The sequence below is a fragment of the Triplophysa rosa genome, linkage group LG16 (assembly GCF_024868665.1).
Source record: "Triplophysa rosa linkage group LG16, Trosa_1v2, whole genome shotgun sequence".
Taxonomy (NCBI): domain Eukaryota; kingdom Metazoa; phylum Chordata; class Actinopteri; order Cypriniformes; family Nemacheilidae; genus Triplophysa; species Triplophysa rosa.
The window spans coordinates 6,525,990-6,548,378 of NC_079905.1; the positions used below are offsets into that span (position 1 = coordinate 6,525,990).

General features: G+C 38.3%; 3 protein-coding genes across 5 annotated transcripts in view; 2 read left to right on the forward strand and 1 right to left on the reverse strand.

Moving 5' to 3' along the window:
- kcnh8 (potassium voltage-gated channel, subfamily H (eag-related), member 8) overlaps positions 1 to 10,056 on the reverse strand; it is a 46,128-nt gene extending 36,072 nt beyond the window's left edge. Inside the window, exons 1-2 of one of the 3 annotated variants that reach the window (XM_057354205.1) lie at positions 9,962 to 10,056; positions 7,106 to 7,220 (exon numbers count right to left, since the gene is read on the reverse strand). Coding sequence is in view for 1 of the 3 variants with exons in the window: in XM_057354204.1 (XP_057210187.1) it covers positions 535 to 610 (76 nt within the window). In the remaining 2 variants the exon portion in view is untranslated. Of the gene's footprint in view, positions 1 to 534; positions 725 to 7,105; positions 7,221 to 9,961 lie in introns of those variants that run through there. The other 2 variants (XM_057354204.1, XM_057354208.1) reach the window with 2 other exon arrangements.
- Positions 2,623 to 9,337, forward strand: satb1a (SATB homeobox 1a). The gene is made up of 11 exons (XM_057354210.1): positions 2,623 to 2,882; positions 3,914 to 4,113; positions 4,197 to 4,373; positions 4,631 to 4,757; positions 5,248 to 5,371; positions 6,079 to 6,190; positions 6,629 to 7,011; positions 7,099 to 7,287; positions 7,702 to 7,857; positions 7,942 to 8,139; positions 8,307 to 9,337. The coding sequence occupies exons 2-11, from the start codon at positions 3,936 to 3,938 to the stop codon at positions 8,874 to 8,876; spliced, it is 2,214 nt and encodes a 737-aa protein (XP_057210193.1). The 5' UTR covers positions 2,623 to 2,882; positions 3,914 to 3,935; the 3' UTR covers positions 8,877 to 9,337.
- Positions 10,014 to 22,389, forward strand: part of tbc1d5 (TBC1 domain family, member 5) — a 22,084-nt gene continuing 9,708 nt past the window's right edge. The window contains exons 1-9 of the mRNA XM_057354209.1: positions 10,014 to 10,114; positions 19,344 to 19,402; positions 19,527 to 19,626; positions 19,780 to 19,825; positions 19,910 to 20,018; positions 20,271 to 20,360; positions 20,448 to 20,522; positions 20,622 to 20,689; positions 21,737 to 21,839. Of these exons, the coding sequence (XP_057210192.1) occupies positions 19,530 to 19,626; positions 19,780 to 19,825; positions 19,910 to 20,018; positions 20,271 to 20,360; positions 20,448 to 20,522; positions 20,622 to 20,689; positions 21,737 to 21,839 (588 nt within the window). The 5' untranslated portion in view covers positions 10,014 to 10,114; positions 19,344 to 19,402; positions 19,527 to 19,529. The remainder of the gene's footprint in view (positions 10,115 to 19,343; positions 19,403 to 19,526; positions 19,627 to 19,779; positions 19,826 to 19,909; positions 20,019 to 20,270; positions 20,361 to 20,447; positions 20,523 to 20,621; positions 20,690 to 21,736; positions 21,840 to 22,389) is intronic.

Below are 22,389 nucleotides of genomic sequence, written 5' to 3' on the forward strand. Positions count from 1 at the left end.
TATATTTGATTGATGCTGGTTGTTACCCAGGACCATGCAAGGGATTTCATCAGGATGATAAGCATGTCCTGCATATCATTTCTTATATTAGAACTTTTCATTTAACAGATCGTTAACACTTACATGAAAAACACTGCAAACATTTGTAGATACAAAGGATGTACTATATGAACCATTCATGCCTTGACTGATAGTAAGAGACCGGGGATGCTCGTGAGCGCTGTCCATGGTGCTGAGCGAGTCAAGTTATTATTAAACTGATGCTGCCTACTCCATAAAAGCGGTACTTTAAAGTAATGATTAAAAAAAATCAATTCAAAGAAATAACATAATGGATCACATTTCGGTTTTTTTTGATGATTTTGAATGATATTGATTAAAGGGACAACACCAAAGATTTCTTCCACCTCAAGTTGTTTCGACTGTAAACTTAAATCACTTTAAAAAAAAAAGTACACTCTGTGCTGCTAAGGGGAAAAAAATATTAAAAGTTTTTTACACACACAAACAATGTAACCACAATAAGTTACTCACGTGTGCCGTCAAAACGCGTCGCTATAGTATCCAAAAATGTGTTTTGTGGCGCGAGCAATCCCTTCATAACAGGCATTTTCCCGCCCTGATATCGAATTCCCCATCAAAGTGACGCTGCGTAATCGGAGACAAAGGTAGAGACAGTTTTAAGCACTCCGGTGAAACTGAGCTTTACAGACACGGAGGATCCTGTTCCCTCTCGGGCGCGAGCAAGCTGGATAGATGCGCGTGCCCGTGTTACTGGGAGGGACGCCTGCAGGTGCGTGTCAGGTAAATAGCGCGCAGCCTACTGTATGTACGACTGTACAGATTGAATCAGCTGTAGAGTGCCACATCGTTCAATAGATAAGATCACGTGTGCTGTAAAGATAATGCACTTTAAGAGCAAGCCACAATTAAAGACTTTAAAGACAAAAACTGTGCCTCAAACTTCGGTAAATAATTAGGCTGCTCAATGTCATTAAAGAGTGCATCTACCCTAGCCACCTTCGTTATGCATTGTTAAAATAAAGGTAATTAATCATTTTCAGAGTATGGCCCAGTTCAGTCAGGTTTGAGCACTGTGTGTGCGAGAGAGAGAGAGAGAGAGAGAGAGAGAGAGAGAGAGAGAGAGAGAGAGAGAGACTCGTGTGTAGTGAGCATAACAGACGAAATTTGAAGTCTTAAGATTAGGAATCGGTACTTCTATAAAGGTGTATTGAAACTGTCAGGACGACTAATTAAGAATCCAAGAAGTAAGCGTTATGCACAAAATTAACAAATCTCATTCATTTGTCACCCATTTGAATTTGAGGATTCCATAGTTCCCATTTCGATGCACTGGTTATAATGTAACAGTTCAGCGATAAATAAAAGAAAGTTAATTTAACAGAAAATATCAAACATTAAATCTCCATTGTCGTACCGTGGCGGCGCATGTGTAATATTATCAGTCTAGCAGGCTATGCCGCCCTCTAGTGTTCATCTTATTACATGATCTTATCTTTTACTGCTAATTCAGCTGTTGGTTAATTCTCGAGTGACTGAGCTCTGGTTTTGAATGAAAAGCTCGTTTTGCCGCAATGTGCTATCTAAAGCACCTTTAGAACATTTAACATAATAAAATATTAATTTATATGAATAATAATCAAGGCAAACCACTGAAGAATAGTGTCACTCATAAAGCAAACTAAAATTAAACAAATATTATGTTGACAGTAAGTTTCTATTTCATGCCAGAAAGGAGTAAACTGCCATTTAGAGAGAACACAGTCATAACTGAAATAATTCTGTTGCCATGATACATTTAACATGTTTGACAATTTAGCATATTTAAATCGGTTCACAGTTATGTGACAGGAAATGTGTTTTTGCATGTGGGTTAGTTAATACGCAATGTAATTAAAGACACAAATGAAGCTCATTATTATGTAACAGAATGATTGCCACATGTGGTGACTGTCATGTGCTCAGGTGCAAACAAACATTAATGAGAAAACCTAAGATGAGGCTGATTAACATTTTTCAAAACAGACAATCTGTAAATGAACACATGAATGTAACTGTCATTTAAATGCAACCCCCCCCCCCCCACACACACACACACACACACACTCATAACTTATTGGGTCACTGGGACAAGAGGCTCAGATCAAGAAGCAAGAACAAATACAAGGTATATGTTGAGGACAAGCATGAACATGTGAACTGATGAGCGTTTAAGTGAACTGTTGAATAAATATAATTATTAAGCCACTATGAATCAACACTAACAGTTTAATGTTTTAATGACATTTATGACTACGATGACGTTACTCACGGATAGTGAAGTACGTCATTTACACTTAAATTATACATTTAATTTTACATTTTAAAATACAGAATGTTATTCGTTAAAATAGGACTATTGAAATGCAGCAACAGTGCTTACTAACATACTGTAACTGCACTTACAGGCAATCATTAGAGCATTTTAATAGCATTTTAAGACGTGCGGTATTTGTAACCCTGCTGAATGCGAATTATGCAGCTGTAATTACAGATCCGCTCTGACAGGAGGCATTTCCGCTGACAGCTGATTGGTTCACATTACGATGACATCACGTGAATGGGGCCGCCCAGAGGTTTAATTACGCGTCTGTGTGCGCTGCGAGCAGTTTTTCTCTCTGTTATCCTATTTTCTTGACTTTCTTGATTTTTCCGTTGGCAAGGGAGCTGTCTGAACATTTATGTACGAAATAAAACATTTTTTGCTACCGGAGAGTCGCGTTCATTGTGGAGCGAGCGTTTGTGAGCGATCCCGGGACGCGCGCTCGATCTACTGGCATGTTCGGGAGCGCGTCTGGAGGAATAAACCCAACGGCACCGCAGTGAGTGATTGATTGTGGTCGTTCTGTGGCGATTGAAGAAAGGCGAGATTATTTTGACGATGGCAGGAATAAAGGACAGGTTAGGCATAGATGCAGCACCTGTAGCAGTGCTTTATAAACAGAAACTAATCAATAAAAATATCTTTAACCCTCATGACTGCTATATGTTTGGGGTCCGAGAGGATGTACGATATTTTTGTATTCAAAATGTTAATGTATTTCTGGCAAACGTGACTGTTTAGTCATATTGCTTATCTACAACAAAAACATAATGTTTAAAATATTTAGAAATTAAAACATAATAATAAAAACAAATGGCAGATGTACTTCGAACATATGATATGTGCATACTCAAATCATTTTAGCATGTGCAAATTCATTGCATTTATGCATGAATTATGTATATCCAGGGTTTTTGAGTCTCTAAACATATATAGCATCCTTCATATAGGAGAGCTGTAGCAAGCTGAAATTTTCCATATTAAAAAACCCTGCAGCATCTTTTTTATAGTGATGCTTGCAAAGCGAAGCATCACTATTGTTATGCATACTTATTATTCTGCTATTATTCTCGCTGTTCGTATTGTTTAGCTGGTGAACTGCTTTTAAACTAGGGGTTCTCAACCTTTTTGACTCCAAGGCCCCCCACTGTATTCAGCAATATTCAAAGGCCCCCCACAAAAACTCAAAATTTCTACCCAATAAAATATTTCAGAGCTTGACATTACCTGGAAAAGTGCTTATTCAATAACAATGGACAAATAATGAGAAAGATCTTGGTTAGATTTTTTTATGTATTGCAATGCTCATTTTAAATTATTAGTCATCCTGAGGTCCACTTGGAAGTCATCTAGGGCCCCCTTATGGGCCACGGTCCCCCTGTGGAGAACCACAAACTATAACCTTCGTACTAACGAGCCAGACCTATTCAACCTTGACTAAAGAGTAGCAAAAGCTTTTTTAATGTAAATGCACTTAATGTTTCTACTAATCTTGCTTCTCTATATCTTTAATGATCTCTTTTGCTGTAGTTTGTGATAGCTGAGCATCAAAATGATGGACCATTTAGCAACCACGAGTAACAACCAAGCACCAGTTCTTTGTGAACCATCTTCTTATCCTCCTTGTAAAATGGCCCGTATGGAGAATGCTAAAGATGTACCTGTAGCTGGTGTCACACCTGTGAGCCTGGCCTCCAAACAAACATCACCACACACCGTCAGACCCAAAGGTATCTACAGGAATACTCACACAAAGCAAAGACATTTATAGTTCAATACAAACAGACACTCATTCATAATTCCTTTCAAACAGGCAATCTGCTACCTGTGTTCTGTATGGTGGAACATGGTGATGCACCTCCCTCAGAGAGGAAGCGATCAGAGCACACAGAATTTGTTCTGTTGAGGAGAGACCTGCTGTTCAGCCAGATTACAGAAGCCGCATTACAAGAGCTGGGGTACACGCACACTGCAGCTGCGCTGGCTACAGGTACACATGTGCCCGCACACAAACTCAAGGGGTCATCAACATGTGAGTGTTGGACACATATATCAACTTACAGTTAATTAACATGTTTTTTGATAATATGAAGTAATTTGGGTGTTTAGACTGAAAGCAATTAAATAGACATTTAAAGTTAATTAACATTTACAAACAAATAGTAGGCCTATGTTGATGACCCTGGATCTAAACATAAATTGAATATCCATAATAAAGCATGTCATATTTATACATGTCTGCATTAGGCCAGATTCAAGTTGGTCATTGGAACCCTGTTCCCCTGTCCACTGTGACAGACACCTTAGACGCAACAGTAGGAGACATGCTTGAAGACCTTTACCATGTTGTCACCTTAAGAATAAAGCTGAACAGGTACAACATGCATGTACACACACCTATTTGAAGTTTAACATTCAACTTTCAAGCCGTTCTTTCACAATGCATTCTCAATTTCAAAAACAAAGAGCTCATGGCGTGAGACAATGACACACAATAAGACGCACTGCAGCGATCAAATGTCTATCTAGCGTGTTTACACAAGAATCCAGTCCGTGTGAACAGCCACTTACGTGATTTATCATAATGATGAACTACTCTCTGTGATATTTAAAGCCGCTTTATTTTTCCTGATTTAGGATTAACAATTATTTTTACTAATGATTTTAGCATTAATAATAATTGTACAATTATTAAAGTCATTATAGTTACTCAAGCCTTGAGCAAAAATACTTGAAATAGCATGTTGTGAAATAATAATAATAATTTTGGATTACTGTCCCACACAGTGAAATTTACTTGAAGTAATTTATTAATGATTGTGGTAAACTGTGTTTCTAACTGACTCAGTCTCTCTTTCTCTCAGTGTTTCTAAATTAGAGGACTTGCCGGCTGAGCAGTGGACTCATTCTACTGTCAGAAATGCCCTCAAGGAGCTACTGAAAGAGATGAATCAGAGCTCATTGGCTAAAGAGTGTCCATTATCACAGGTACACAAAACACACTCTCAAACGCACTCTGTAACTTGTGAAGTATATTCACAATACACCATCCATACAATCTGAAAACAATCCAATTGTTCCAATCCAAAAGCATATGCAATAACAAGGATCTCACTTAAAGGGATACTTCACCCAAAAATTAAATACTGTCATCATTTACTCACCTTCGAGTTTTATATAAAGATATTTGGAATAATGCTTATAACCAAACAGATCTCAACACCCATTGACTACCATAGTAGGAAAAAAACAATGATAGTCAAACGTGCCCCAGAACTGTTTGCTGTCCTACATTTTTCGAAATGTCTTCTTTTGTGTTCAACAGAACAAAAAAAATTATAAAGTATTTTTTCCTACTATGGTAGTCAATGGGTGTTGAGATCTGTTTGGTTATAAGCATTATTCCAAACATCTTTCTCTGTGTTCATCAGAACAAAGAAATGTATACATAATTTTCATTTTTGGGTGAAGTATATTTAAGGGCACAATGATTCTAGAGAAGTGCTGTGATCATTAAAGCTGTCTCCAGTGAAGAATATACTCTATCAATAAGATTCACCCCTAGATTTAAGAACAAGCTATTAAATCAGTTTAGCAAGGAAATATAAAAAATATTAAACACATCCTTACACTTTGGACACTTTGGTTTTGGCTCTGTCGCATGAATCTTATCTTTTCTTAATGTGTATTTAAAGAGCATGATTTCATCAGTGGTAAATGGCACTTACTATGCCAGCATCTCTGCTGCGAGATGTCAAGAGTTCGGCCAGTGGTACAAACACTACAAGAGGACCAAATCTATGACGGGTGAGTAACAATGCTGCTTTCCTTTTTTTAAAACAGTTCACCAAAAAAGAATAAAGTATCACTCTATCTAGTGTATATAATATAAACCTAGCTTTTCAAGCCTGTTTTTGGTTTAAAAGCATATAAACTCAACATATTTAGGCCCGGTTTCACAGACAAGACACATTTTTTATTAAAATGTCTCAGATAAAAACATTACTGGTGTGCATCTTGACACAAAACAATGGCAATGACATATTTTAAGATATGTCAGGGCAATTTATTTTCAGTAAAGACAATTCACACTGTCATTTTAGTCTGGGACTAGTCTTAAACCTTGTCTGTGAAACCAGGCAATAACATGACATTGGCTGTAAACTAACAGGACCCTAGTTTGATCATATCAACACTGTGACTGAACTACTAAAACACAAACATCAATTGTTTATTTTCTCTCAGGCGAGATGGACAGGCGTTGCAGCCAACTCTCATCCTGTAGCAAACCCACTGACTACCAGCAACCAATGGAAAGTAGTGGGGCGGAGCCACGTGGCTTTGTACAGATGCAAGCTGGAATGCCTGGTTTAGTGATGGCTCAGCTCCTCTCACAGCAGCATGCCATGTCTCAACTGCTCGCACACGCTCACACGAACCCACACGGGGCTCAACCCGCACCACTAAGGACTCCAACCAAATGCAATGTGTCCCCGCCTACAGTAACTCAATGTCCCTCTCCTGTCACTGATGTGACACCCGAAATCTACCACTGGGTGCGCGAGGAGCTGAAGAGGGCAGGGGTTTCTCAAGCAGTGTTTGCACGAGTGGCCATTAATAGGACTCAGGTAGTTTAGTGTTGTGCAACAGAATGGCATTGAGAATGTTCCAGCTTTACAATAAACGATGACATAACATGTATTTGTCTGTGTTAGGGCTTACTTTCAGAGATTTTGCGCAAAGAGGAGGACCCACGGTGTGCATCTCAGTCTCTTTTGGTGAACCTCAGGGCCATGCAAAGCTTCCTGCAGCTGCCACAGAGCCAGAGAGACTCCATCTATTTAGAAGAAAGAGAACGTAACATCAACAGTAGCTACAGCACCACTTCGCCTCTGCCGATCCAGGTTCACTCTCATTCTAATTCAAAAGCCATTTTTTAAAGGTCCAGTGACAAAAATACAATATAATATACATAACCATGACTACAGAAGTGTATAAAGAACTTACAACGTTATGTTTTTATTATCTTAGAATGAGCTATTTCTATATACATATACCACGGATCCGCTTGCATGGAATTCGCCATGTTGTCTCTACAGTAACCCTAAACGAACAGACTGTAATTATGTTATCTCTTTCGGCAAAGAAGCTAAAAGGTGACAACATCTTACACCGTAGTGCTTCGAAAGGGAGGTGGAGTGAGCCGGTGGTTGCAATTCTGCCTCACCACTAGATGCCGCTTAATTTCATACACTGGACCTTTAATGCGTGCATACTATTTTTATTTATGTAATAATAAGAAATCTGTCTTCCTACAGGCTAAACTTTCACCTGTCGCCAAGGAGATTGTAGTGAAGGTGGAATGTGATGATTTTGGGATACACTCCGGGATCTATGACGAAATACAGCAAGAAATGAGACGAGCCAAAGTGTCACAGGCTTTGTTCGCTAAAGTCTCCGCAGCCAAAAGCCAGGTGCGTGTGTGTTAATGGACATTAAACTAATCTGAACGAAACTGACGATGGAAGATGGAGTAAATATGTTTGCGTGTCTGTTAGGGCTGGCTGTGTGAGCTGCTACGCTGGAAAGAGGAGCCATCCCCGCAGAACCGTACACTGTGGGAAAATCTTACTTTGATACGTCAGTTCCTAAATCTCCGCCAATCAGAACGAGATGCTATTTACGACCAAGAGAGCAATACCGGGCAGACACTCTTTCCAGAAAAATACACAAGACCGCTAACTGAACCATTGCAGGTGAGTTTACATGCACATACTGTACATACACATCCCTACAGTATAATACCTTTCTAACAAAAACCTTGAAAATATGGCAAATAGGATTATGGTTTTTTTTTGTTTCTATACACAACATATCAGTATTGTCTGTAAAATGTTTCCCACAATCTGTTTATTTTCCCAAGGTGATACCACAGCATATGACACCTCTAAAGCAGCATCAACAACCGCATCAAATTTTACCTCAGCACCACAAATCCTTTGCACAGCACCAACTCACTGGAAGTTACAGCGACACAACTCACATGGGCCCAAGTCTTGGAGGCAGGCCTTTACCACCAGAAGCCCATGCAACCCTGCAAAGCTTCATTCAGGAAGTTGGACTACATCCAGATCAAGAGGCAATTCATACACTTTCTGCTCAACTGGGTGTAGCCAAAGAGACAGTCCTCTGCTTTTTCCATGGTCACAACTGGCCCAGTGAAAAAGACAATGATCAGAGAACAGAAGGAAACGAGAACGATATTAGAGAGGATGATTACATGGAGGCAGAGGATGATGGAGATTGCAGGGAAACAAAGACAAATAATCAGAGGACAGAGGAGAAAGAGAATACAGAGACGGAAGACATTGGTGTGGTGGAGCAGAACGCATCAACACAAACTCGTTTTACTATAACTATTAAAGAGGAGGGGCTCCCATGTAAGGAGGAGCTTGATGAAAGCCCCGCCCACTGCCAGTTTATAAACTCCTAAAAATATACTATAGACAAATATACAGCAGTGAGCCTGCCTAGTAAAACAACGGCATAAATGTATTATTCTGCACAAAAAAAAATTCTTACACTAACAGACTTTCGAATTTGGATGATGGAAAAGCCACGGAAAGCATAAACATGACTGTTCTTCTTTGAAAATGTTATATTAATTTTGGGAATCTGCTATTCTGGAGAGCTATTATTTTAGCTTTGTCTTTCATTTTATGTTAAAACACTCAGTGTATTACAATTGAATCTTGTTAATCTATGTTAACAGTAGCCTATTCAACTAAGCAGTATTGTCTTTTACAGAAGCTGTTGCCAGTGACCCAGAAACAGTGATGTGTTATGTATCTTTAGAAACAAACAGGACATTACTAAATTTCTCTCCCTACCGACGGAACATTGATTTACAATAAAGCTGTATTGTCGGTGATATTTAGAGTGATTGGACTCAAAAACCAGAATGAATTCAACCATACGTAGAAATTGTGTTATAAAAAATATTGAATTTATTTTGTTTGTGACTGCTGTGATAATAGGATATTATTAGCATAATCACGTGACAATGCTGTTGCCCAAAGCCACCATTTTACCATCTCAAATTAAGTTACATTCATTAGGTGGTCATTATTGAGATTAACCATCTTAATTGAAAAGAAGAGATATTTCAGTCCCAATGTGGTTGCTAAGGATATGGATATAAAGGATAGCTGTTGATCAATATAATGACTACACTAATGGATAAAAACCTTTTTAAAAACGTGGCCATCCGTCATTGTCGTGATTATTATAAAGCCACTGACAAAATAGTGCCATGGTGTTTGTTAATATTTGGTGTCTGAGCTAAATATATGTTTGCACTAAAATAATCTCAACTAATTTAGCCTTCAGTTCTGTCAAACATCAATACTGTCAAGCAATTCAATACTGTCAAAAATCACTGTTTCGTGGTAATGCCACAGTACATTTTTGTATTGAGTTAAAATGGTACAGCCGTCACTGCTGCGCAAGTACAAAACATGTTTTTTCGTGGTTTATCACATTAAAACGCTAAAATATCGATTTAAACAGCAACCTCACCACCCGCAGAGACGCTTCAAGCCTCGCGCTGGCTGGCCGTTCAGAGTCACGTGTTTGATCAGCTGTTGTGCGGCACTTCCGCCTGACTCGCTCGAGCGTGTTTACATGCACACTGCAGGGACAGAATGGGCAGACCCGCGTGAAGCTTTGCAGGTAAAATATAAGCCGATATCCCTTTATCCCTGAAACTGCGATTTACGATTGTCGACGTGCTCGTCAAACCTGAATGCAGAGACGTCAAGTGTGTGAAATGTTGTGCAATATTATCGGAAGTGTTGAACCTGCCCCGTAAGGCCTTTGCTGTCCATCAATATGGCTTTATTGAATACTTTCTGTTACATTTTAGGTTACATTTATTTGTAAAGACCACAGCTATGTGTCGGGAACTTGCATTTAAAATAATTATAATACGTGATTATAACGTTTACTTTGAAATTCGTCGTAGCTTATGAGAAACTGCTTATGAGTTTCGGTCTCTGATTGATAACTTTAATGCCTATATGATGTACTATTTAATAATTTTAATTTATTGGCCCTGTTGTTAGGGAAGATTATGTGTTTCGTCTAGCAATAATGAATGGTGTTGGAGGCATGTGTCCATAATAGTTATGTAAATTTCCAGTTCTCTTTTGGGGAAGTGTTAACAGTAGTAATTTCCCTATACTCTCTCTGATAGAGGTGTTAATGATTTAAAACAACATTGTTCACTTTAAACTAAAAGCAGGCAGGAAAACATTAAACTTCAGAGATGAAATTTGCAAATATGAATATTGTGAAGTGGTTAGAAAAAGATGGTATTGTTATATTTGGTGGGGGAAACACCTATATAACCCCTATCTCTAATCCTTTAAAGGAGTCATTTGACATGGCTAAAACGAATATTATGGTTTGTTTTAGATGTAATTTAATGTGTATACTTGATTTAAGGTTCAAAAACGCTGTATTTTCCACATACCGTGCATGTTTGTATCTCCTCTTTGCCCCGCCTCTCTGAAACGCGTGGATTTTTAACAAAGCTCATCGCTCTGCAAATCGAGGTGTGCTATGATTGGCCAGTTAACCAGTGCGTTGTGATTGGTCGAATACTGCAAGCGTGTGACGGAAATGTAACGCTTCTTACCATATTTGGAACATCGGGTTCCTAAGCAATAGAGGATATGCATTGGCGTCACTTTCCCACATGAACACGTTGGGACACGCTCCCTTGAGGGGTAAAACTAAGGCAATATGGCTGCATTCAATAGGAGGAACAAAAAACCGGGACTAAAACACGCAATTATTTGCTGAAACTACAAGCAGCTGGACTCGACGGTGATCCTTACGACTACCTTACGAATTACAAAGGAATCAGGTGTTCTTAGACACTGAAATGTTGCGCGGAATTGCGTTTAATGATATTGTAACCATTCATTTTGCCCAGTGTTTTACCACTCAAGCAGGCGCATTCCGGCGTGCTCACGTGGGAAAGTGACGACACGTGCATACCCTCTATAGTACTGACCAGAGCCATTGAGAGAGAGAGAGTTCTGTCAACGGAAGTCCAAAACGCTGGAGCGTCACGTGATTCGTGGAGCCTTCAGATAGTTCCAGGAAGTTATGTTTTCTCTTTAAATGCTTTAGTTCTTTCATTTTTTATTCATTAAATGGCTTTCGTCTTTAAATGGGTTAGAAGTTTACCTCAGTTGGTATGTTTAGTCGCAGGTCCATATGCGTTACTAGTAACTTACGGGAACTATTGAGAGCCTCCATTGCTGTGAAAAAACTATTCCATTGGAGTCAACGAAGTTGATGCGACTCTCTCTCTCAATGGCTCTGGTACTGACAGGTACGCACACCTTACTTATGTATACATTTGGGCAGTCTTAGTCAACTCATACCACGAACTGACGTGGATTTGTGGGGGTGTGGTTACACGAGGCGTTTCACGCAGGTCTGGGTGAGCATTCGCTTTTAGATAGAATGCATCTTTTGTTCCGACACTTTAATTTTTGCAATTTTACGTGTCTAATGGCTTCTTTACACAGGCGAGTTAAGGCATCTCTGTGGCAGATTCAATTTCTGTGTAAAGACGCAATGCCGCATGAAAGCCGATCTAAAATATGCCGGCTCTGACCCTCCTCGGAGCCTAGTATCAAAGGCGACTCTGATGCGGCTCAGGATTAGTGTAAATGAAGGTGCATTAAAGCCGCTCTAAACTATGTCATTGTCATGTCAGCAGGAAGCTTCTTAAGTAAAAAAACCTTCCGATACGTGGGACAGGATCACATGCAGACGTGTGTTACCGCGTCTCAAACGGCTTCAAATTAGGTTTGTCGGACATTATGCAGTGCTGCATACCGCAGGAGTTATTTAAATAGCTCTCGTGTTACTTAAGCGGATGGGTCTGCGCAACACGCACATGAAGTCGAACACATTATAAATCACAAGCTTAACATTACTCTATATTGTGATGAGAGTGTGTGTGATTTTCTTACTGTTTACCTCAAAACAGTCAGATCATAATAATGTAAGTGTGCTTCGGTCCAGATCGTAAAGTGAGGACAGTATGAGTGGGGACAGTTGCGCTTGTGCACAGATGCCCGGCCCTAGGAGCGTAAATGATATGGGTCTCATCGGGCTAGGATTGAAATGCAATACGACAAATATAACGACAAATTATTTTGTCGTTATAATGTTATATCCAAAAGCATCTCATTGAGGACAATATTTCATACACGACAACGATCTGGTAACATTTACTGTAACACCGGAACTGTTCATTTACCTGGTCGACAGTGACTTTCTGGCTCTTTAAAACTAATTTTGGCATCTTTCAATATGTGGTGAGGTGCCCGATAATATCAAATTTCTATGGAGTTTTTGTTAGCTAGGAATTCATTTAAAATGTTTCATTTATAGCCTAATATTGTTTTTATCCTAAAGTATGCATTGTTATTATTAGTGTGTCAGTATTTTTTTGTTTATATCGTTTAATTTAAGGTATTATTTTATAGCATATAGTTAGAACAGTGCTTTTGTGGTTATGTTCAGCATTATTTCGCATAATTTTAATTCCTGTGTAAAATGCATTTATGCCGCTTTAGAACCGCATTAACGGTCTGTGTAAATACACATTTATGCTGCTTCAGATTCGGTTTCTGTGCCGCCTTTGCTGTGGAAAGAGGCCATAATACATGCATGGGCAACACACCAAAGACACAGAAAAACACGTGTTCGCGCCATATGACCCCTTTAAAGATTTTGGTAATATTTTCTAAGTAACATTATGGTCTGCTTGTGAAGAAGAACAGCATGTTTGTAGAAATATATTGTTTAGCTTTGGACCTGAGGGTACAAAGGCTAAACCGCAGAACAAGACTTTGCTCTACCATCACAAGACCAGGCACCAGCACACATTCATACTCGCGCACACACAGGCATGGTGACATAATGAATATCTAATTTACGCCTTAAAGATTATGACCAATTCCTTTTTAATGGACTTTAATTTATGCTCAAGAAAATGTGTATTGTTTTGAGGTTAAGAGATCTGTCTTGTGTCTTAAATCCATGCAGCAGTATTTAAGGCCTACATAAATGAAAGCAACTTTTGTTTTTTTTAACCGAAAGATTCTTTTATATTGTAAGGCAGTTTGCTGCTGTAATGTGCTGCGTTTACATAACGTTGGATAGAATGGATCTGATAGAATTCCAGGGAGTCATGCGATTGGTGCAGGAGTCCTGATCTGTAATTGGCTGATGAAGTGAAGTCATGTGAGTGTGTTTAAACAGGTTTAGGACTGGTTTGCATCTGTAAGTCTTTTCCTATGCTGCACCCACAAACCTTTCACTGTAATGTAGTTTTTCTCAATTGCGTTCTCTTATGAAACTCATGTGTCTATTGCAGAGGATTGTCCAGCCCTAATCGTAATTCACAAACAGGTTTCATGTTGTAGAACAACGCTAGAATATGTTGTTATTCTTATTAACATTTTTTACTAATAGCTTTGTTGTTTAATGTTTTTCCTACCTTATTGCAGTTGTGAGATTTTTTTCAGGAAGCTGTGTTGCTTTGTTTAGCTTTGGTGCAGGTTTCTGTTTCAAAGGTTTTCACAGTTCCACATTTATTTAGGAGTTCATCATGTATGTTTTACCCTTAATAAAAAGGGTAAATGTTATTTTAATATCTTTGTATCGTGTGAATAAAATTGAATGATCAATGGCAGAATCTGAACAAAATGTCCACAGTGACACCTTATCTTATGAGCAAGAGGGTTGTTATTATAAATATCAGTGTTCTTAAAACATACATGGCAACCCTACTAAACATTGGTCTTTCTTGACCTTTGAGCGTAGCTACTTTAGAATTAGGGCTGCTCAATTATGACAAAAATCATAATCACGATTATTTTGGCCATTATTGAGATCCCGATTATTTAACACGATTACTCATTAACTTTTAAAACAACACAGAAAAATAAAAAAAACTTGGCTTTTAAACTGTGAAAATGGTGAATATTTAATGCTTGCTGTGTCTTTATATTGAAAATCAAATATGCATGTTTCATTTTAGGAGTGATTGAATCGGTGTTACTTTTAGCCTGAAATTATGACAACAGATGCAGACAATTCAGTGGTAAAAACATATGAAGCAATAGTTCAAGTAGTTCATGTATACCACTTATTTTTATTCATTACATACATTAGTCTCACTTTTACTTCTTTCTAGCAAATTCTATAGAGACATTAATGTTTGTATTTACTTGTTTTGCTTAATCGCAATTTACGTGAATAGCTTCGGACTCCACTCCTTTGTTTCTCTGAAAGGGACAACGCAGGTCAAGTATATTCATATTGTTATTTTAAGCATATTTAATTATTATCCATATGTCTGACTTAATTATTCATAGCTGTCCCTGAGGAATTATAGTCATTTCTTTCACTGTACTTTACTGTAAATGATCCAGGGAATCTCTGTTGTATCAAAGCTAATGCACAAATTTAATTGGCTGGCAACCATCCAAGCACATAAAAAAGAGGTATGCGTGGTAATAAAACACATTTAACATTTCATTCCGTTCCATTTTACATTTCCAGACACTTTAGTGATTGGACTGGTTCCCACTTCTAGTTTATTTAGTTTGTTTGCTTCTTTGTTCTGCCACCACACCCCAAGGGCAATCTCCAGGCATTATCTCTCAACAAATCTGCTAATAAACCACCGTCATATAAAATGCATGAGCCTCATGTGCTGTGTGTTGGCGTGCTAAGATATTAGATCAGTGTTTATTAGTTTATCTGCATAATTGATAAAGGAGGTTTGCTGGAGGTTGTGAACGTCCAGAACCAAATGCAGCCTGATTAAAAAGAAAAGAATTGGTTTAGGTTTGAAAATATAACATGAATGCAGACCAGCCAGTTTAGCTAGAAGCCAGTACTGTCACAAGAATTCGTTTGTACTTTTAGTGGGACAGGCAGGGTTGCAGTTGGGGTATTTTGGGATTGAAATGGCTCGGAATCACCTCCAAACAGCGCTTGGCACTGTCAGTGCGTATACTCACAAGCTGTCAGTGCTGTGGAACAAGGGTCCCTTATATCAAACAGCTCCAATGAGAACGCATTGTTTGTGTTAGGACTGTATGTTTAAAGTCTGCATTTTATTAATTTACATACAAAATGTACATAAACATGTACAGTAAAATGTAAAATTTTTAATGGTTTGGAAATAAGTATTTTTTTTTTTGGTAAAAAAATTCTGTTTTTTTGCTTAGAGTAAATATTACAATGTCTTTAAAGGGGTCATATGACACATCTAAAACAAATATTTTAGTTTGTTTTAGATGTAATGCAATGTGTATACACGATTTAAGGTTCAAAAACGTACTTTTGTGTTTGTAATGTATTTTCCACATACCGTGCATGTTTGTATCTCCTCTTTGCCCCTCCTCTCTGAAATGCGCAGATTTTTTACAAAGCTCATCGCTCTGAAAAGCGAGGTGTGCTATGATTGGCCAGTTAACCAGTTCGTAGTGATTGGTCGAATACTGCAAGCGTGTGACGGAAATGTGACTCTTACCATATTTGGAACATCAGGCTCCAAAGCAATTGTGCTGACAGGTACACCCACCTTACTTATGTATACATTTGGGCGGTCTTAGTCAAATCATACCATGAACTGATGTAGATTTGTGGGGGTGTGGTTACACGAGGCGTTTCAGGCAGGTCTGGGTGAGCATTCGCTTTTAGATAGAATGCATCTTTTGTTCCGACATTTTAATTTTTGCAATTTTACGTGTCTAATACATGCATGGGCAACTTATAACACACTAAAGACACAGAAAAACATGTATTTGTGCCATATGACCCCTTTAAAATTACATTTCATGCAGTGTGTACTGTTGATGTGTGTGAGTGTAAGCAGTCTGCCAAGTTGTAAAGCCAAAAGTGAATGAATAACAAAGTTATTGGCTTGGGAAAAAAGGAGTCGACTCTGAATCACGCGAACGGGTCTTCTGTCATTCTAATTTCAGTTTCGGGTCAGATTTGCGTCACTCCGTGTTATACCCGACTACGTTCCATTGGGAGACTCAGAGATGATGTATTTTACGTTAGCATTTTAGGACTTCCGGTTCCATCGCTCCAAAGTCTATGGGGTTTTTTGAATGGGTTTTTGGTAAATCGCCCGAAATAAGGTCTGTGGGAAACAAAACCTTTAAATATTTTCATGTTTTATTCTATGACTTTTTTTTAAAGCCTTATTGTGTCTTAAAAACGGCAGTTGCTAACAAGTTGCTAAAAGTGACTTCTTCTTTTGGCGGGGATGTTAGACGTCATCGCACATATAAAGCTCACAAATAATGCAACATGGCACAAATCTCTTAAAACTTAGATGCGGATTCATTCACGGAGAAATCACTTACCAGGGAACACATTTTTAATAAAGTTTGAAAGAGTTGTCGGAGGTTTGGTGGTGGTGACGTTGTTATCAAGCGACCTTAAGTGTAGTCTGTTTATAGCATCGTGTTAGCTTTTTACTTATGCTAATTGTATTTCGGCTTCAAAAGTAACAAATGTGGTGTTTATTTGTAAAGATTATCTTCATAAACAAAACGTGTAAACATCATAAACCTTTGTTAATCACAGAGCTTATTTTTTGCGATCTTCCAAAAGTCTATGGGAAAAATGCATAGGATTTTGGTCGAGGGAACCAGTGCGGCGCTAACTTCTGGGTTAGCCTACAAAAATACATCATCTCTGAGGTACTGGATTTGCGACACTGCACGCGGTAGACCAATCACAGCAGAGTAGACCATCTGACCAATCAGATCAGAGTAGGCTGATAGAAAGGAGATGATTAGACGATGAATCTCCAAACGAATCATTTGAGAGTCAGTCAAGAAGTAAGGTAATAATAACTGCCTATTATTAGAAAATGAAAGTGTTTTTACACCGTGTATGTACGTAAACTTGTTGGACACTCAATAAACCAAAGTAGGACCTTAAAAATCACAAATGATTTACTCTTTTATAATTATTTTAGCTCAAACACAGTAGCAGATGGAGTTGCACTGCAAGGTCATGGGTTTAATCCTGAGAAATGCATGAACTGATAAAATGTATTCTTTGAATGCAATAAAGGTCGATTTGGATGAAAGCGTCTGCCAAATGCATAAAAATATAATGCCGAGGTAATGGTCCATAATGCCCCCTGCTGCACTGATGGTAAATTCATTTCATAGCACCAGCCACCCACATGCTTTAATTAAATCTAAAGAGCTGTTTTGCTGGCACGCTTCATTAAATTTAATGTTTCTTTTGTGAATCTAGAAACAATCTCCTCACTGGCCTCTTGCCTCATATATTGACCCATTTCTGCTCCTGAATTAGCAACTAAACTTCGATGCTTTTGTGAACCAATGTTAACTAAAATCATACAATGTGATGTTTAATCCAGACAAATGGAAAACGTTCAGAACAGTGTGTTAACCAGATGCGATGTGACAAAGGGGCAGGTGATAAACTCTGTTCCGTGCAAGCTGAGTTTCTATCCTAACCAACCTTGACGAGTGCTGCTGCACTAAACTTGTCATGTCGCACCTGTTTGGGGCTTAACGTGCTTTCCCTACCAAAAATAAAGAACAGAGAATTGAATTCTGGAAAGAACTGTTAATGAACAGTTAACATCACCGTTTTCTCAAAGAGATTTCTCTTAAATGTACAGTTCACCCAAAAATGAAAATTCTGTCTTCAATTACTCACCCTCTCAAGTTTTTCCAAATCTGTATGAATTTCTTTGTTGAGTTGAACACAGAGAAAGATATTTGGAAGAACGCTTGTAACCAAAGAGTTGTTGGCCACCATTGACTACCATAGTGGTATATTTCTTTGTCTCATCAGAACGAAGAAATACATACAGATTTGGAACAACTCGAGGGTGAGTAAATGGAGACAGAATTTATATTTTTGGGTGAAATGTTCCTTTAAGTTTTGAAATGAATTGACAGGAACAGCTGTGGAACAAAATAAAAGACCACTTCAAAATTATTTTCAGTTTTTCTGAATTTACTATTTGTAGGTAAAATGGTGTTTTTAGGTACATTTTTTGTTTCATTCTCTGAACTAGCAACAACAAATTACAAATGAATTTTATATGCAGAAAATTGAAACATGACGAACTGGTCAAAATAACAAAAAAGTGGAATGTTTGCAGATCTTGAATACTGGAAACAAGCACAATATTAATGTTTTTGTAAAGGGTGCTATGATCGATCGGTCGCCGATCATTATTGGCCGATAATCGCTTTAAATAGCTTGATCGGTGATCTCTATAGCAGCCAATAAAATGGCACAAAAAAACGTGTAGACCGTGTAGAGCAATACTATGATATGTCACACAGACATGTCATTCATCTCCAAATTCATTAGATAATATACACTGTTTCGTTGAAATTGTTGAATATATAATTCTACATGATAAATAGAAGGCTTCATATAGATCCTGTGATCGGTGATCGTATCGGTTGATGCTTGTTCTAACGAACGGTTATCAAAAATCCTGATCAGAGCACCATTAGTTTTTATATGTATTATAGGATCCATTAAAAAAATGTATATATGATAGAATAAGCCTAATTTTTACAAATTTCATGCATCTTTGTGTTTTCTCAGTCTTTCATATTGCTGTTGGGTGACTTTGTTATTCCTGAGGTTTGTTTCTGTTGAAATTCAATTAGATACTAGACTGGAATTGCCATAAAACATGCAGATATACAATACAAGGCAAAACTGGAGTGGTCTCTTAGTTTTTTCAGCGGCTGAATGTCACAGTGAAGTGAAATGGTTGTTTATAATAAATGGGGTTTGTGTAATTATTCATTTGTTGTTGTCTGATGTTTGTTGTCAGATTAATAGTAAGTGGACTGTGGTCTCCAGGCCTATGAGGAGAACCAGCCGATTCTAACAGTGAGTATAGATGTACTGTTGTTTTACCTCCAAAACACAGATGTCATATTCTCTTTCCCATGTTTAACTAAGTATTTGTGCGTGTTGAAGTCCCTCGTGTATGTACTTCCTTCTCCTTTCTCAGGACATGCAGCACCCAAATTTCGAAACGCAACATCCGCTGCAGTCGGACGAGCAGGAGACGGGTTACGACCCTCTACAGAACTATAACAAGAACAGAGATCGTAAGACACACAGTATATTTCCATTTAAAGTACTTGCGTTAGGGCCTTGTCCCACATTTCACTTTTTTATAGTAGTGTAAATCTTAATTCTCATTATTATTATTGCTTTACTGCATCTGTAATTTCAAAATGTCTTTCTTTCTGTAATTTCAGAAGAGTCGCAGGACAGTGCTGCGGAGTCTACGTTTCAGTCATACAGGTTACTCAATTGATAAATCTTTCCCGCATGCTTCATTTCATAATTTGTGCTTTTTTAACCTGCTGTTTGTCTCATTTTTTACAGTAAGGAGTGGGATGACTTGTTTCAGAATAGTAACTACCTGGCGAGGATCCGACAAACAGGTATTAACGGAAGGTTACGGAGCAGCCGGTTTCGCAGCGTGTGCTGGAAGGTAATGGGTTCCTGTCACAAACTCACGCTATTGGTTGAGCCAGTAGTTCACATGTTTTAGACCACCCAAACAATCAGCAATGTTAAATATGTCACCTTGTTTGCTTTTTAGTCAGTCAGCCTATGAATAGCTTACTTTGTCTCTACAAATTAAACCAGGTTGGACATTTTGAAACACCAAGGAATGTACACACTTCCCTTTTAAGAATATAAACAGTATGTAGGTTATAAGGCTTGGTTATGTTGATTTCAGCTTTATCTGGATGTACTACCAGAAGATAAGAGTAAATGGATCAGGCGAACCAAGGAGCTCAGAGCACAGTATGAGAAGATCAAGGAGACGGTATGTGTGTACATGTGTACGTATGTGTCCATTGTTCGGTGTGTATTTGGTGGGGTTTGAGACTCAGTCGTGACTGTTTGTCTACAGCATATTACAAACCCTCGCAAAGCTGCTGGACAACAGGACCTGGTGGTGAACAACCCACTGTCCCAGGATGAGGGGGTGAGAGAACATCCAATAACAATCCAATTTAAACATGTTGGAACAATAGTATGTTTAATACTCTCTGTGTTCTTCTATGTCTCTCTCTCTTTCTCTCAGAGTTTATGGAATAAGTTCTTTCAGGATAAGGAGCTCAGAGGGATGATCAAACAGGATGTGTTACGAACGTAAGAGTGAGACCAACACACACATACAATTTGGACAACACCTGCTCATACTTTTATGTTACTCTTACTCTTAAATGAAGGAAAGACTGAATACAATTTATTTGGAGAGTCTGTGACTTCTGATTATGGCGCGTCTGACCAACTGTCAAGAATCTTGGCTTGACTTTTGATAAAAGTCTGAAATTTGATAAACAAATTGACAGCGTGGTTAGAGCAAGTTTTTTTTCAGTTACGTTTTTTGGCCCAGATCAAACCATTTTTCAATCACTCTGACCTTGAGAAAGCTATTCATGCTTTTATTAGCTCAAGAATAGATTTTTGTAATGCATTGCATGTTGGTGTCTCACAGTCATGCCTTAGTCGTCTCCAGTTGGTGCAGCCCGTCGGCGCCTTTTAACCAATGCACACAGACGTGAGCACATTACCCCAATTCTCTATTCACTCCATTGGCTTCCAGTTTCGTTCAGAGTTGATTTTAAATTTGTATTATTCGTTTTTAAAGCTCTTAATGGCCTCGCCCCACTTTATTTGACTGAGATGATGGTTCTTCGTCAGCCAAATATGTCCTTGAGGTCAACAAATCAACTTTTGCTGGAAGTCCCGAGGACAAGGTATACAGTAAACAATGGGGTGATCGTGCCTTTTCTGTAGCTGGCCCCAGACTCTGGAACAGGCTTCCCCCGATATGCGCACCATTACTGATCTGGGCTTTTTTAAAACTAGGCTTAAAACTTATTTATTCAGACTGGCTTGTTGTGATATTTCTGTGTCTATTTTATGCATTTATTGGTTTCTAGTTTATTGAATTTGTTGTATTTTTATACTTTTGTCTTTATTGTTTTGTTTTGCTCTTATTGGAAAGCGCTTTGGTCACCTTGAGTGTTGTAAAGGGCTTTATAAATAAATGTTGATTGATTGTTGATACTTAAATGTTACTATTCTGCACTTATGAAAATAATAGTATACTATGAAATAATACATAGAAAATATATATGTTATTACAGTCAGACATCTGTCTCTACTGTAGGTTTCTTTTTGACTGTGCAGGTTTCCAGAGATGCTATACTTTCAGGAAGAGGATGTCAGGACGAAGTTGACTGACATTCTTTTCTGCTATGCACGAGAGAATGAGCAGCTTCTGTATAAACAGGCTTGTACCCATTTACATTTTGTGATGTATCTCTTAAAGGAATAGTTCACCCAAAAATGAAAATTCTGTCATCATTTACTCACCCACAAGTTGTTTCAAAGCTATATATACGTCTTTGTTCTCTAGAACACAAAATAAGATCATTTAAAGAATTTGGGAAACAACACAGTTCTGGAGCAGTTCTGTTTGAATACAAACAGTCTTCCAAATATCTTTTTTTTGTGTGTTCAGCAGAACAAAGAAATTAATACAGGTTTGAAACAACCTGAGGGTGAGTAAATGATGAGCNTCTCTTCTCTCTCTTCTCTCTCTTCCCTCTCTCTCTTCTCTCTCTCTCTCTCTCTCTCTCTCTCTCTCTCTCTCTTCTCTCTCTTCCCTCTCTTCCCTCTCTCTTTCTCTCTCTTCTCTCTCTTCCCTCTCTCTCTTCTCTCTCTCTCTCTCTCTCTCTCTCTCTCTCTCTCTCTTCTCTCTCTTCCCTCTCTTCCCTCTCTCTTTCTCTCTCTTCTCTCTCTTCCCTCTCTCTCTTCTCTCTCTCTCTCTCTCTCTCTGT